Source organism: Vulpes vulpes, chromosome 9 (assembly GCF_048418805.1).
Source record: "Vulpes vulpes isolate BD-2025 chromosome 9, VulVul3, whole genome shotgun sequence".
NCBI lineage: Eukaryota > Metazoa > Chordata > Mammalia > Carnivora > Canidae > Vulpes > Vulpes vulpes.
The window spans coordinates 19,627,175-19,643,730 of NC_132788.1; the positions used below are offsets into that span (position 1 = coordinate 19,627,175).

The following is a 16,556-nucleotide window of genomic DNA, read 5'->3' on the forward strand; positions in this document are numbered from 1 at the left end:
AAGAGTTAGAGATAATTAAGTAAGATTTCCTAGAGAAAATGGTGTCTCACCCTTTAAATAATCCAACAAAGACAACTCAGTTCAATTTAACCAATATATATTGGCCACTTACTTTGTGACAGACATTTTTTCTAAAGCACTTGGGATAGATCAGAGAATAGAGTACCTATTGTTAATACGCTAAGTTCTAGAAAATGTCTTCATTTCCAGCTTGATAGTAAAACCCTAAGCAAAAAAAAAAGGGGGGGGGGGATTTTTACTTTGGAACTTTTGTGAAACCTTCTAGTGAGCAAACAGTGCTATATTTGTTATGAAGGGCAAGAGGTCTTTTCCATTCTGTCCACAGAAACTACAGAATATCACCTTAGCAGTTGGATGGCCAGGTTGGTTTAGGTGTTAACATGGCAAGCAGAGGTTCCATGAGATTCCTTGATGAATTCTTCTCTCTGCCTTCATCGACTTTGTATCATTTCTAGGCTCCCCATCTTTGCAGACAGATGGGCTGATGACTACTACTGTCCCGCCTCCCCCTCCCCCCAAAAGCAAGCCTTATGAGAGCAGCCAGAGGAACTCCACAGAGGTAGGAACAAGGCCAAAGGCCGGCGTTGGGGTCAGAGCATACCACTTGTGGGAGTGCAGTGTTGGTTTTCCAAGCTTTTTACTGGGCAGGTTTCCCATAGGTTTGTCACTCCAGTCTCTTCTTGATTCATGCCTAAAATCATAAAAGATAGGGGACTTTCCATGGGAAGAAACAAAATGTAAGCAGACCTTTACATCAGATCAAAGGTAGACCTTTTCTCGGTACCTCACCCTGGGTACAGGTGAGTGAAGTCGGAAGTGAATTCTGGTTCACATGTGAAGAGTTTACTCCCGAGTGAGTGACAGTCATTCTAGAATGGCCTCTCATGGGTTTCCTTCATTCATTCAACAAATACTTATTGAGTGCCTGCTATAGAACCCAAATGTTGGGGATATAACTCTTTGGTGTATGTCTGATTAACTCAGAGAACAGGGGAAGATAAATGAGTGTTGTTCCCCTTCTGTCCCTGCCAAGGCAGCGTAGATAAACTCAGATCAGTTAGATGTTTACATGCAGTGGCAGAAATGTGGAGGAGAAAGCAGATTAAGAAGAAAAGACTCATTTGACTTTTGTTGTGTCTGCTCCCTCAGATTGCTCCTCCGCTGCCAATCCGAAGAGAAGCCAAAGCCCCACCCCCACCACCTCCCAAAGCTCGGAAATCTGGCTTACTTCCTTCTGAGCCTGGATCCCAGTAAGGATCTTGCCCTCTCTCTGCAACTCTGAACACCTCGAACAGCTGATGCCTGAGAGGAGGCACGGTCCTCATTCCCCAGGGCCCCTTGCTGACCACCTCTCCTAAAGCTGGAGTCAGCTTGACCAGCTCAAAACTGGTTGCTCGTTGAAAGGCTTCTCTCTGATGGATGCGTAAGGCCACGTCACATGTCCTCCAGACCAAGAAGATTCCAGAATTGGTCACATCCTGTATGTTTCTCAAAGGAGAGATCTTCCTCACCATGATTAAATTCAGCCTCTGGCACAGAGCCATTGCAGCCTACAAAAGCCTGGAGATGTTCTTCATAGTGTTGGAGGAACAACCCCAGTAACCTACATAGAGTCTGGAAGAATTCCTTGCTTTGCTTGTGAAAAGCTATGCTTGACATGTGGTTTTCTTACAGGGACATGCCGTGTCCCCAATAACATTGGAAGAGACCCACATCAAGTACTTCGGTATCCAAAATAATCCTATCTTTCCGATGTCTGCTGTGTCTCCTTTAAGGAAAAGAACACCTTGGTGATGAAGATTGGCTACTTTTGCGTATGAATAGCTATCATTGTTGAAAAAACTTGGACAGATTGTGAGGTCTGAGCTCCTGCCCACCCCACCCACACACACCCCCTACGTGTGGGGAGGGAGAGCTGCCCACCCCCTCTGAGGGGTCCCTCACACTCCTGACTAACGGCCCTCAGCCCTCGCTGCATCCCGTCACTCCTTCCTGCTACAGACTGCCTTGAAGCTCTTTCTTTTGCACAGTTTCTTGCCCTGTTACCTCCTCTGAGCTCAAATCACTGGACAGAAGGGACTTAGAAGCCCGGATTCAACAACTTCTCGTCCAGATCCCATATGGATGGCTCCGCGGCCCCTCTCTGCCACCTGATTTTACCCTGGAGAATACAGTGCAATATCTCCCGTTGATTATTTATTCCTCGTGATTGTGGAATTAATTTGATTACATGTTTACGGTACTAATGTCAATAGTCCTTTCACAAGAAGAAATGGGGTGGCTTAGCTGATCAAATATTACATATACATAAATGACCACACAAGGTTAAAGACATTTTGAGCTAGAAGGGCCTTAAAGGTCATACAAACCACCCCCTCGTTTTGTAGACAGGGAAACCAAAGCTAAGCAAAATCTGCCTACAGATTCTTACTAATAACCCAGCTTGCTGATCGAGGCTCTATCCCCAGATAACACTTAGATCGAGAAGACAACTCTGACAAACTCCATGAATACCCACCCCTACTTGCAACAACAATGGGAATGCCCCAGATATTTCTATACAACTTAGATGGTTATGGCAAAGTACAAAACCTTTTGTGGATCCCCTAGGTCAACAGGTGGGGAAGCTTCCCAGAGTCCCTCCTGCACCTGGGCCCAGTCCCCTCCGCCCACACACACACCCTGCCTCGAGGTAAAAAGAGGAAAAAGAGATTTCACCTCCAAGAATTCAGATTTGCTTGCCTGCCCCTTTGTGTGCCTGTCTCAACACTACCCCTCTTAGAAGAGACATACTAATGCTTCACAGAATCAGGGAAATAAAAACCTCTGAGACTTGGCCAGCATTGCTCATACAATTAGTGTGTGTATTTAAATGTGGTGAGGAAAAGGCCGTTCTTCACCTCCACTCAGGAGAACCTTCAAGGGGATAAAAGAGAGAACCTGGATTTTGGAAATAAACCATCTGGTTTCAGACCATTCCAGCTGTGTCATCAGTTAACTTGGCAAGCTCCTTTAATTCTTTGAAATCAGCTGAGCCTTCATTTCTTCACCTTTTGAAACAGGGAATAACACCTGCCCCACAGGTGAGGTTCAGATGAGATCGACTGTCTGAAGTAGTAGGTACGACATGCTCCTTTCCTCTGCTCAGCCTGAGTAAGATCTGGAATTCTCTTTGAGCATTACTGATAATTTTCTTCCCCCGAAGTAATTTGGAAAGTGAGTGCAAGTTAGCTGAGCACATACAGTCCCTTTGAAAAAGAGGGCATCTTTTGGAATCTCTTACATAATTATTTATGACTAAAGGAGAAGTGCTAATAAGAACTGGAAAGGAAAAAAAAAAAAAGAACTGGAAAGGATTTTGGTGGAAAGAACAAAGAGAAGGAATAGAGAGGTTATTCAGGGCTTCTGTGGGGCCTGGAGCAGTTTCTAAGAAGTTGCATCTCAGACTGGTGAGTGGGGCTGTGTAGGCCTCACTCACCCTATTTTTCAGGCCGCCCATAAAATAGAAAGATGTAAACTGGTCACAAAAAAATACCAGACTTCAAATATGTCCTTTCAGAGCAGTGCAAGGGAGGGCTGCGGTGTGATCTTTGAACAGGGGCTGGGGAAGTCTGCTACACCAGTGCCCAGATACTCTTCCCTTTCTTAATAGAATATATTTTTCCCATGTGTCTCCCCTTCCACATTAATGCAAATACTAGGTCTCTCCTTCCTGAATAGAATTATAGGTAATGTCATGGATAACAGATTATAGGGAACATTGGGAAGCCACTGGTCAGAAAGAGTCCTATTAGACAAAAGATAATCAGTCTGTCCTGAAGTCAAAGAGGAAGACTGCAAAGACATGCCTTCTGCTTGCACCTAGGAGAGATGAGGGCCCGGGAATAAAAGAGGACAGAACTGGTCTTCATTTTCTCCGATAAGAATTCTGGAGCATTAAAGGATGTTGAAAATAGCTCCCAAGCCATCACAGCCTTTGTGGATATTAGTTAATGGGATTTTTCTAATTCCTTATTTTCTCTCTGTTCCAGTGATTTGTCTTTGAGATTTTCTTTTTTCAAGAATCGTTTCGTTCAACATTAATTAAGCTCTTACTGAATGCCAGACACCTTATGAGACCCTGGGGATGTGGCAGTTCATTGTGTTCAATGGGAACAGTGTGATGTGCAGAGACTGTGCTGTGGTGTTGGCAAGAGAGTGGGATTAGAAAAAAGTGAAACCCTCAATGAGGCTGCTTGGGCCATGGGCCTCCCCTCTTGCACTTCACTCACATCTTGATTCCAGAATCGCAGTTATTATCTCCCATCAGGGAGACCCATGAAAAATGCTGTCACCCTGCAGATCCCTAAGAGATGAGGGGGGATTTGAGATAACCGTCTACCTTTGTTAACTTTCTCCAAGCTGTGAGAGTCCTACCCCTCTACTGGCCCCCAGATCATGGGGTGATTTCTTCCTTTAAAATTGAGATGAGTCCTATACATACATATGCTCAACTGCACAAATCTTAGGGCTACAAATGGATGAAGCTTTACATAAGCATGCACCATGTCACCACCTTTCCGATCCAGACCTAGACTACTTCCAGAACCCCAGAAGATCCCTCTCACGTCCATACCATCCTTCTGCAAAAGGCATTTAGGAGGCCGTTCATAGCTCTACCTGCCCTCCTGCCCCTGCTCGGCATAATGAAAAAAGGGGGGGAAATCCCACCATCAACACAGAACAGGACAGTAAAGACCATGTACCTTTTGGCAAGACCAATACCATGTACCTTTTGGCAAGACCAATACCTTTAGTCAGCCTCTGGGCCTCAATATCCTCAGGTAAAACATATCTGAGGCTACGTGGTTTTTAGAATCCCTTCAGCCTAGGCTTGCTTTGATTCTGAGTGAGAAAGAGAATCAGAAGGCAACTTAAGTTTCTGTACAATGGCTTTTAGGTCCACGTGCCATTAACCAGGTGGGATTTTAAAATTAGTTGGAAAAGATAAGTTCCTCTTTGGGTGGGTTGAGTGTGGAACCACCAGTTCTCACCTACAAAAAAGGAAAAAGGTAGTTGTTCTTTTAAGGTGATGATTTCAGGCTGTTTCTTATAATCCAGCCAAAGCTGGTCTCCCACCTATGCTGCCTAAACTCGTCTATTAGTCAAATTTTGTAAGTTGTTCATCTAGACTTTGTCAAGGGCTCTGTTGCCTGGAGTTTGTAAACTAGTTGGGTTTCAAACATGAACTCTTAGGAAGATGTGCATTGAAGTAGAAAAATTTTGTTCAGATTTGCTGTTATTTATTTTTTAAATTAAAAATGGAAATGTATTTTGAAGTTTATCGTGTTTAGTCTATTATTACTCTTATGTTAGTGGAATGAAATCATTCCTGAACTTTACCGACACATCCAGTGCCTCTGGCCTCCTTTCATTACAGGTCCTGTTAGTTGAGACTCCTTCTGTGGGGTCATGGAGTCATCTTTGCCTGGAAGCAATAACAACTACAGACCATTTGGTTCTTCCCTCACCTCTATCCCCTCCATCCATCCCTCTGGCAGCGGAGCTGATGGCTTCTAACAATTGATTTAATACAATAGGTTGTTTCTTTATTCATTCACTGAAAAGGGAAATAAAAGGAGTAGCTAGTAACTTATTTGGGAAGGATAGAAACTGATTCTCAAGCTACGTTGAACATTAATTATTACCTGGGAAGAGGCCACACACCAGACCCATTAAATTAATTTCCAAGAGAGGGGAGCTTGACCCAGGCACCATATTCCTTCTGAATCTCCCCAATGTCATTCCAATGTTAAGCCAAGGCTGCAAATCACTACCTTAGAGGAAATAACAACTTGAGAAGATTGGTGTTCAAAATGGATGTTCATTTCTTAAACTCCCTGCTGGTGATGTGTCACGTTGGGGAGAGGAGGGGACAGCCACACTTCAGTTAGAATAGCCACACTGTTTAAAGTCCTGGGCTTATGCCTAAGATTTTTTTTTTCTTTTAAGAAAATGTCCCAGTGCTTTTAAACATTTGCCATCTATTGCTTTTTAGGGCAATAATGCCCCACTGTGTACATAAGAATCCCTGGCATGCTAAAAATGCAAATGGTTTGGGCCCCCAAGACTGAATCAGTAAGCCTCAGGAATCTTTTTGGATCTAAAATCTCCGTAGAAATACTACTTTAGAGTACCGTCCACTGTCAAAATTTAAAAGTGCTGTTATTTCATGCAATGATTCTTGGCTTTTCCCCAGTCATCTCCAGGATACTGCAACTTCCAAGCCCTTTGCTAAAATGGTCTATCCTCAGGCCATTCTTTCTGACACTTGATCATTTAAAGCCTTATATATTTGAGAACTTATTAAAGGGAGCATTTGGTATGTTTCCCCACCGTTTATTTTGAATGACTACTGAACTTTTTTTGAAGCTGTGTTGATGAGGTAGACAGTTCTTCAGATTTGGGAAAATGTGTAAAATTTTAATAAAGAGCTCATTTTCACTCTCCTCCTTAGGCCTTTGGTCATTTGAGAATCAAAAACCCAACATGTTCATGTAAGTCGCAAACTACTGGATGCCATCCCGAGCCTATCACATCTGCATCATCAGGTGGCTGGATGAGCATCTCTGTAGCCCATTCAGGGAAGCCCATAGCTTCTGGAAAACTGAGACTCCAAACAGAATGTAAAAAATAAGTGATTGTGAGCGGTGCTTGGGTGGCTCAGTCAAGCGCCTGCCTTCGGCTGAGGTCATGATCTCAGGGTCCTGGGATCAAGCCCCTCATTGGGCTCCTGCTCAGCAGGGAGTCTGCTTCTCCCTCTGCCTCTGCCCCTCCAGAGGTGATACCTGTTCTCTCTCTCTCTCTCTCTCTCTTTCTCTCTCTCTCAAGTAAATAAATAAAATCTTTAAAAAAAAATGTGTTGCCCTGTTCTTTAAATATGTTAACTAATTAATGTAAAGATTGTAAATGGTATTGTTTTTAGTAACAAAAAAATAGCTACTGAGCAATTGGCAGGTGGAAGCCTCTCATTGTGCCTTGTAATGTATTGATTAGTGAAAATAGGCAGTTTTACCTTTTGTTCTGCAAAGTAGGTTAGGAACTACATCTCTGCTTAATTTTATTAAAGTGGGAGTAAGGAAATTCTTTGAGAGATTGTTCAAATGGAGATATTTGGGGGAATCTAGCACTGTGCTGATCTGTATTAAAAGGGGGGTTTTTCTCTCCCATGGATCCCGGTTCTAATTCCTTAACACAGGCCCTTTTTTGAGATGGAGGGGCAAGGAGAGGAGGAGGAAGGCTCTGACTGAAACAGCGAAAGGGCCTTGATCGTTGCTGTGTGAACACAGGCACAGTTTGTCGCCGTGACATCAGGCAACCTTTCTGAAATTAGTTTTTCAAATGGTCTCAAAATGATTAGAAGTTAAGGAGGCTAATTGAGAACTGGTGTCATAGTGTCTGGGACCCCACAGAAAAATGGTCACTAGTAAACGAAGCCAATACATGAGCCTCAGGATCCTGTTTAAGCTCCAATTAACAAAATATAACCAATTAACAAAATATGTACTAGCTTTGGAATCTAATACCATCAGCTGCCCTTTACCGCCCTGCCCACGTACCCCGACAGACCTGAGTGGGTCCATTAAACCTGGGTCTCCCCATTTTAAAGGGAAGACAAGGATAACTAATTTCCAAGGTCATTGTGAGGGTTAATGACAATATTTATGCATCTGTCCCTGCACACAGCCTGACACTGGTCTTTGTGGAGAATGAATGGTGGCAATGCTATTTGACCAAGGTGCACGGGAGCACCTGAATTTCATCAACAGACTCTGTACTCCAGTGCATTTCTCAAGAGAGATCACCCAAAGAGATGAACACTGTTTTTTTAGGCCTGAGTCCCAAGCCTCAACACACACCTCTTGCTCTGGTGAACACATGGAGACCACATGTGGCCAGCAGGAGCACTGGACTAGGAGCCCAGCAGAGCCTCCTCTTTCCCGAGCCTCTCAGCCTCCTTGACTTTCAGAGGGATTGGAGGCAGTCAAGGAAGGGAACAGCTTTCCAAGTGGGGGGAAACCTTGGCCGTGGCCTCACTTCGATGGTGTATAGTCAAAAATATAGCTACAATCTCCCCCAGAAAACTGTTGCTGAATCAGATTTTGGGGCCCAGCCCAGTAGGTGACTGTTCTTGGGACAGAGTGGTGGCAGAGAGCCAGGGGATTTCCTTAGTCAACAACAATGTCGACTTTATGTTGTCTCCTGGGCCCCATACTCAGTGTCTCCCCTTCATGGGCTTACAGTGCCCCTCCCCCACCAGAGTTCTGCCTTAAAGACTTCATGCTTATGCCACTTTATTCACAACACGGCACTTTCACCATGAAATATGTGAACTTAGCGTAAGCATATCTGAAATTCACACAATTCACAAATGTTAAACGAGTCACAAATGTCAATGTCAGAATTATACTTGTGTCGCCAATCCTTCTGGTTCAGCGGATTTAAATCCTCTTCTGCCCAGTTTCCTCTTCAAGCAGACTTTCCTAAAAAATACATGAGCAAAAAATATATCAAGGTTGGTCTTACTAGCTGGATTTCACTATGCTTTTGATATCTTAATTTCTGAAATACCGATATAGAAAGAAGAAGGCCATTTATTTTTGTGCACAAAAAAGTGCTAGAGAGAGACATTAGATCATGTGTTTCTAAGTTGTTTAATAACCATAACATTAATAGTTTAAGGATAGGCTATGAAGGAGGTGAAGACAGGTCTGATCTCAGTTTTTTTTTTTTTAATTGTATTTATTTTAGAGGGGGAGAGAGAGTGTGAATGGGGTGGAGGGTGGAGGAAGAGTAGAGGGGGAGGGACAAGCAGACTCTGCGCTGAGCATGAGCCCAATGTGGGGCTTGATCCCAGGACCCTGGAATCAGGACCTGGGCTAAACCCAAAAGTTGGATCTCAATGACTGAGCTACCCAGGCGCCCCTGATCGCAGTGTAATTAACCCTGCTTTGTCTCCCCTCTTTCTTTCTAAGGTCACGTTGGGGAAATTTCACTGCTCACTATGATTTTTATTATATGGTAAGTAGGAATGAACACAGAAAGCCAATAACGATCTCTGTCTGATTTTTTTTCTTTGAACCGTGGGTGCAGAAGTCGTGGTCAATGGAGAAGGTGAAAGCTATAGCTTGTGTTTATATATGATTTATTCAGGCTTTCCCTGTCGTGGGCATAGCTGTAACTAACTATACTGCCCCTAACTGTCGCAAATAAGGGGACCACAAGAGCTCTGAAAGTCCCAACGATGAGCTCAACCTCCAACCTCTATATTCAGTGCTTTGTATACTTGCTTTCTTGTTATCAAAAACCTGCATTAGGGTAGTAGGCTCCCATTTGGGGTGGGGATTTGGAGATTGTTATAATCCCGTCAGAAAATTGGAAATCAAATATGCGGCTCTGAATTATAAATTTACTAGTTTGGAATTCTTGTTTATTCCAAGGGAGGGAAAAAAATGAAGTAGAGCACCATTTTTGAGTTCTACATTTTTCCAAGGAAAAAACCACACCAAACCAAGAACATCAGTGAAGAATTAAGGAGTCCCGCAGAGAAGGGTGGATTAGCCTAGATTAGAGTCCAGGGTGGGTTGCGGTGGTCAATTAATACCTGAGAAGAACTGACATGTAACAGCGGGCAGAAATGTATTAGTCATCCTAAAGGCTAGACCAGGATTAGGAGATAAAGGTTACAGAGAGATTTCAATTTAAGGGGAAAAAGGTTCTAACCATTAGTACTGCCTACCCTCTGAAAAGGGAGGTGTGACAAATAGGCCCTACCCCAGGAGGAACTCAGGCAGTCAGGAAGGTAAGCCTCACAGAGGCCAAGAGGTGGTTGTCCTAAGTGGACGACCTGAGGGGTCACATCTCTCCATCTCTAAAGGTCCCTGTCATTTCCACTGTGACTCACCAGAGCTCCTCTCAGGTCCCTGAGGGGAGGTCGGGGCTTGTGGATGGTGCATTCCAGGTGCTGAGGTTCTGCTGGTTGATCAAGTTCTTTGGCCATCTGAGGAAAAAGAACGTGATTCTTGCTGAAGGAGATCAAGAAATGGAATGGTATTTTCCACCATTTTCACCAAAAACTATGTGTGGAAAGTCAAGGGAATTGTGGGATGAGGATTTTAAGAACATAGATCTACCCTGAGGCATTTGTACAATTGGGTGGGGCCTCCTGAAGGTGATGGTGGTGGTGAGGAGAGAATATTTTCTCCCTACAGATGCTGAGAATGAAGTACTTCGAACCTTATGAGCGGACAGTATACAAAATGTCTAGGAGTTTCTAATTACAAATCAGAATGATTTCTATTAGTTTTATTAACGATGTCATAGTTAACTATGACTTACTTCACATATGATCTGTAGAGAGGAGATTTCAGATTCTGGGGCATCTTTATTTCATGCTAAATTATCTTTATTATTACTCTAAGAAGAGGTATTTCTTTTCAAAGAAAGATAAATGATTTTAAGTTTCTCTCGTTTCCTATTCTCAACACTATATTAAGTGTCCCAGCCCCGAATTACTCATCCTTTAGGTCTTGTTTTTTTCCCATTAAGAAACAGTACCAACTGTATTTTTATTAATCCACTATCATCTGGGGGGGGGGGGGGGAGTGTGTTAGCCAGCTTGCATCTAAGGCCTTTCTCCTGCTATCCTCATATGACCCCAAGAAGTCTCATTTTATAGATTAAAAAACTACCCTATGTGAGTGCCGCTCCTAGTACTGAAATCTAATTTATATGAAATCCACTCCAGGATATATTTCAGGATATATTTTGTGCCCTTGGGATCCCTGGGTGGTGCAGCGGTTTAGCGCCTGCCTTTGGCCCAGGGCGTGATCCTGGAGACCCGGGATCGAATCCCAGGTTGGGCTCCCTGCATGGAGCCTGCTTCTCCCTCTGCCTGTGTCTCTGCCTCTCTCTCTCCCTCTCTCTGTGACTATCATACGAAAATAATAAAATAAAATATTTTGTGTCCTTGAGTTTGCTAACCCTCCCCATTAGCAGCCTTCAAGTTCTTTCCTTAAACACCCATTTCAGTAAAAAGGAATGATAGGGCCTGCACTCTTGATAAGAATACTTATTTATAAGTTATGTGAATGTACACTGGCCTAGTACCATAGATACTTTTAAAAGATGAAATATGAGGGATCCCTGGGTGGCGCAGCGGTTTGGCGCCTGCCTTTGGCCCAGGGCGCGATCCTGGAGACCCGAGTTCGAATCCCACATCAGGCTCCCGGTGCATGGAGCCTGCTTCTTCCTCCACCTGTGTCTCTGCCCCTCTCTCTCTCTCTCTGTGACTATCATAAATATATTAAAAAAAAATTAAAAAAAAAAAAAGGGGATCCCTGGGTGGCGCAGCGGTTTGGTGCCTGCCTTTGGTCCAGGGCGCGATCCTGGAGACCCGGGATCGAATCCCACATCAGGCTCCCGGTGCATGGAGCCTGCTTCTTCTTCCGCCTGTGTCTCTGCCCCTCTCTCTCTCTCTGTGACTATCATAAATAAATAAAAAAAAATTAAAAAAAAAATAAAAGATGAAATATGAAAAAAAAAATAAGCAGAAGTTCTAAGATTTTCTCTCCAAATCTCAAGGAATCATCTAGGTCTGGAGACCCTGGGCCCATCCTGTCGTTTTGAATTCCTTTGGCATTTCTAGATACTCAGAGTGCGACACACCACTTCGCACATGTTGCTGCACCTCTTGGAATTGTTCCTGCTGTTTGTTTCCTTAGTCCCTACCTGAATAGAGAGCAAGAATGGGACCTGCCTTGGCAAGTGTCTCACCTCTTCCAGAACACCAGGGGTAGATAGAGCAGGGTAGTACGGTTGGGTCACACACAGAATGGATTTGTTTTTGTTTTAAAAGGTTTTATTTATTTATTCATGAGAGACCCAGAGAGAGAGGCAGAGACACAGGCAGAGGGAGAAGCAGGTTCCCTGTGGGAAGCCTGATGCAAGACTTGATCCCAGAACCCCGGAATCACGACCTGAGCCAAAGGCAGACACTCAACCTCTGAGCCACCCAGGTGCCCCCCACCCCACCACACACACACAGAATGTTAACACAGAATTGAACCGCATAAGCCATGTCTTACATTGAAGATGAAAGAGACTTACCTCTTGGAATGAATCAATCAAATGTTCAGCATTTCTCTTCCCCCCAGGGCGGAGTCCATAGGACCAGTGTTGGCCGGAGCAGCCCACCACACAGAAGGTCAACAGGAGAAGTCCAGCGACAAGTTTTGGAATTGGCTCCATGCTAAGGAACAGCAATGCAACAGCCAGAATGGCCCCAGACTGGGTTGAGCAAGAAAGACCCTTTGGTGAGAAGCCTCATGTTTATATGCTAACTGTGCAGAAAGCAGAAGTAGCCATTGTCTGCTTCCATCCCAGACGCTGAGACACACATCCCTATGTGCTTGCTTCAGGTTTTTCAGCCACTGGGGATGAAGGCGGTACTTGGAACTTCCATGCTCAGTATATTTTAGTACTAAGCTAGTCTATTTTTATTTTTAGTACTTATTTGGCTATCCAAACCCCAGGATTCCTTCCCTTCTCAAGTTCACCTTTTTGCCTTAACATTCCCCCACCCACCCCGCAATGAGTTAGTTTTCAACTGTATCAGTTCCTGAGATATGGAGAATTGGGCCATCTGCTTGGAAAGGTGGCTCCTGCTAGGACTCTCTGGCTAATATAAAGTCGTATGACATTAAATGCAGACACCGTGGCACTAATTACATTTTGCTGAGTGTCTTCCACGCCTAAGTGTTGGCCGGACCATCTGTGAGCGTGAGAGAGAACTCAACACCTCTCAAAGCGCTAAGCCCCAGACCAGATGCCTCCGTGGCCAAGGCAGGCTGGAATTAGCTAATGACGGGAGGAACGCTCACAAAGTCTTCAAGGTAATTTTCATCAGTCAGGAAAGAGGCTAAAGACAAAATCAAATACTGGTCGATGAGCTGTTGTAATTATTCCCCACACGCTGGATTTCTGTGGCCTGGGGTGACAAGGACCAGAAGGGTCAAGGTTTCTTTAGATATTGTCACACCTGGATTTAGCCCTGTGGGTGTAAAATGCCCTACAGACAGACAAAGCATGTGGTCTAGGACAAGCGCTAGAAACACAAAGCGTTTTACCTGCTTGAGGACCAAGAGCCAAAAGAAATCCCGAGCTTCTTTTGGGAGTTTGTGGAGTCCTGTGATTTGTCATTTCTTAGCTTCCTTTTTATATGAAACCTTCCTGGGACTGAAATCTTTCCTGCTGGTAAATTATACTGCACATGGACTATGAGGGTTTTAATACTCATTTTTTTTTTAAATCCTCACATAAAGCCCTTAATAGTGTGTGTAATTGGAACACCCACTGGTGTGTCTGTTAAATTTACTTCAATTGTGGCCATTAAAACCTCAGCTAAGACTTTTATAGCTGAGACCACAATTCAGAGATTAAAATCTGGCTAGGTGGTATTCTCTTGAGGAAACTAACAGACCTATCCAGAGTTCAAGGAAATAGCTGTCGTACCTTAAGTGATGTTAAATGCACACATAAAAGCTTTCACGAGAGGCCACATAATATTTATAGAAAGAAGTTGAGTCAGGATGCCTGGTAGCTGGTCTCAGCTCTTTGATCTTCATTTGTAAGAGGAGCTGATTTATACATAAGTGATTATTGGCACTAAACCTACCTATACCTGTATAGGATCCTAAAGCAGATCATGGGAGTCTGAAAATTCCCCAGTCTCCTACCCACCAGGTTCCTTCCTTGACTTACCTGGAAAGCCTTCTTTAGCATCAAAAAGTTAAGGCGAAACACTGTAGTAAGAATATACTGAGCCCAAGACCACCTGGTGGGTGGACAATTTGACTCATTTAAGTAGATACTTATTTGAGTTAAAATATGCAAATCGCTGTGTAGTAGGAAGGTAGTAAGAACTCAAAGGTGAGAAATAATAGTAGTTAACTGGCATGTGACTAAGACCAACCTCACTTATTATAACAGTCCTGCCAAATTTGGATAATGATATTATTATCGTTGCTATCGTTATCCAAATTTTAGAGATGTGTGTTCCAACCCAGTGGCTAACCCTTAGGATACTTTATTTACACAGTATGAACATTTACAAAGCAAGGAGAGAACCATTCATTACTCTTTATTACATTTATTTGAATACATGATTGTCTTCCCCTAATTTACCCCTGGTTTGTACTCATGATAGTCAAGGGTATTTGACTATCGTGACTACATTTTATTATCTTGTTTAAACACCTGTTAAATCCCTAGCATTGGGGATCCCTGGGTGGCGCAGCGGTTTGGCACCTGCCTTTGGCCCAGGGCACGACCCTGGAGACCCAGGATCGAATCCCACATCGGGCTCCCGGTGCATGGGGCCTGCTTCTCCCTCTGCCTGTGTCTCTGCCTCTCTCTCTCTCTGATTATCATGAATAAATAAAATCTTTAAAAAAAATAAATCCCTAGCATTTAGTCAGCATTGGATAAGTGTAAGTTTGAGCAAATGAATAAAGACCTTTACACCAGATTAGGTTTAATGCTTCCTCTATTTCTGCATCAAAGATGTTTTATCTGACATAGAATTAAACCTTCCTGTACAAATGTCTGTGAGGGCTGTTACATTAGCTAAGTAGTAAAATGGTTTAAAATAATTGGATATTTGCTCATTTTAGAGCTAGGATTGGCAAGTTCTCCTCTGGTAGAATCTAAACCAATCAGTCATTGCCCAATGTTTTCTGGAACAATTACATTTTCAAGGATGTCAGCATAAAGAGCCAGGCTGCCCTGCTTTACCCAGCCATTTCTGTGGAGGTTGTCAGAGTCTCATGATAGGGTGAAGGGGATAAGCCTTCAAGTATAATTGCAAACAGAGGGGAGTTTAAAAATATTAAGTGATGTATTTCATTTAAATTATTATTTCCTTAGACAATGATTTAAGTGCCATTCTGACATGAGCGTTATCTCACTATAATACAAAGGTAATGAGAAGCTTTTTCAAGAGTGCATTAGTTTGAACAGTGTTCAAATCGTCCAACTGACCTCCTATTTGCTGAAAGAGGTGCACCTCTAACAGTGTTGCTTAAGCAGATGTGGCCTTTGGTCAGGACTAAGGAAATGGGAGTTAAGACTTCTGACCCTTATAGTCAGCTTAAGCACTTTTCTTTGGATAAGCATCTGTGGATATCTTGTAGGTTATTTCTCCCAGTTGGTATTTCATTTTTGAAACATGTTTTGAAATTTTGGGATGAACACAGCCACATGGTGTATAAACATTCAATATGCTTTATGCCAAATCTGTGTTGTATACTTAGGTCACATAGCTCTCAAGGGCAAAGGCCAGATTTATTTTCTACAGTATCAAATAAGAGACTAAACATGCAATTAATGGAATTTTGATAGTGACAAACTTTGAACCTTTTTATAGTTCCAAGGATAGATCCATTTGTCATGAAGCTTAATTTAGTAAGCTGGGTTTAAGTAATTGGATTTTATAATTGTCATAATTTTTTATTAATTTAGAGACGTCCAGACCTTAAAGTGTATGGCTTTAGAGGGAAAATGGTTTCATTTTCAACATTAAAAGAAACACCTCAAAATTATAAGTGCTACAATAATGACTTCGTAATCTTGATGAGTGATGGATGCAAACCTCTTTTTTGCCCTAATGTAAAATCTCAGCAGGAAGAATGTGTGATGAACTCCTGCTGACATATTTAAAGGTTGTGAAAGGCTTTCAGAGAATTAATCCTTGAATAAGACGCTTTATACAGAAAATAATGTAACCACTTTTCTTTGTAGAGGTGTACTTTTTAATTTTAAAGATAACACCTCCTTGGAAATTTAATGAAATTCTAGGGCTTTTCATTAAACATGATTTGAAGTTGACATGGGGGTAGATTTACAGTATAAGTCACCAATTCATAAAATGAGCAACTGGAGAAAATATTCCAGGTCCTGATTTATGATAGTAACCTTCATAAGAAAATGAATTTGCAACATTTCCTACTAAAATTTTTTTGAAATTGTATTTGAAAGAACTAGATTATATTACAAAATACTATGTATGGCTCTCAACAATTACACGAGTACTGAATTTTATCCATGTAGGTAAACTAATTTAGGTTTCAAACCCTTTCCTAGTCCCCCACCTCCAACTGTATTTTTATCTGTGTGTACACACGTTCCATCAGTAGGTTTAATTTACAGTATTTACTATTTTGAAACTCCTCTGTCAAAATTCTCTCCTAGGCGTCAGGTGAAAATGTTTTGGGGACAATGTACTTAACTAACCTAATAAAGCTAACCTATAACGTTCATCAGCTAAAGAGTAACACAAATTAAATGAATTATTGGAAGGCAGTCTTGTTTTCTCAGAATTAATGAAATTTCTTTGTGCTGTTAACATGGTAGATTTTAAAAAGAGGGTCACAAAATAATCATGCTTTCAGAAGCAAGGTTACTTTAATGGCACTTTCAGAGATGAATCCATTATACTG

The 16,556-nt window shown here is 42.5% G+C and overlaps 2 protein-coding genes across 3 annotated transcripts in view; one reads left to right on the forward strand and one right to left on the reverse strand.

The window, feature by feature from the left end:
• Positions 1 to 5,339, forward strand: part of DOCK5 (dedicator of cytokinesis 5) — a 211,821-nt gene extending 206,482 nt beyond the window's left edge. The window contains exons 51-52 of the mRNA XM_072719500.1: positions 477 to 580; positions 1,171 to 5,339. Of these exons, the coding sequence (XP_072575601.1) occupies positions 477 to 580; positions 1,171 to 1,275 (209 nt within the window). The 3' untranslated portion in view covers positions 1,276 to 5,339. The remainder of the gene's footprint in view (positions 1 to 476; positions 581 to 1,170) is intronic.
• A 3,004-nt stretch (positions 5,340 to 8,343) lies between these two features.
• On the reverse strand, positions 8,344 to 13,238 carry GNRH1 (gonadotropin releasing hormone 1). Of its 2 annotated transcripts, none has more exons than XM_026007785.2 (4): positions 13,188 to 13,238; positions 12,169 to 12,310; positions 9,965 to 10,060; positions 8,344 to 8,543 (listed from the first exon to the last, which is right to left on the reverse strand). In XM_026007785.2, the coding sequence occupies exons 2-4, from the start codon at positions 12,307 to 12,309 to the stop codon at positions 8,502 to 8,504; spliced, it is 279 nt and encodes a 92-aa protein (XP_025863570.1). In that variant the 5' UTR covers position 12,310; positions 13,188 to 13,238; the 3' UTR covers positions 8,344 to 8,501. The 2 variants fall into 2 exon arrangements, with proteins under 2 accessions (XP_025863570.1, XP_072575602.1); XM_072719501.1 differs by having other exon boundaries at positions 12,169 to 12,348.
• Between the last annotated feature and the right edge of the window lie 3,318 nt (positions 13,239 to 16,556).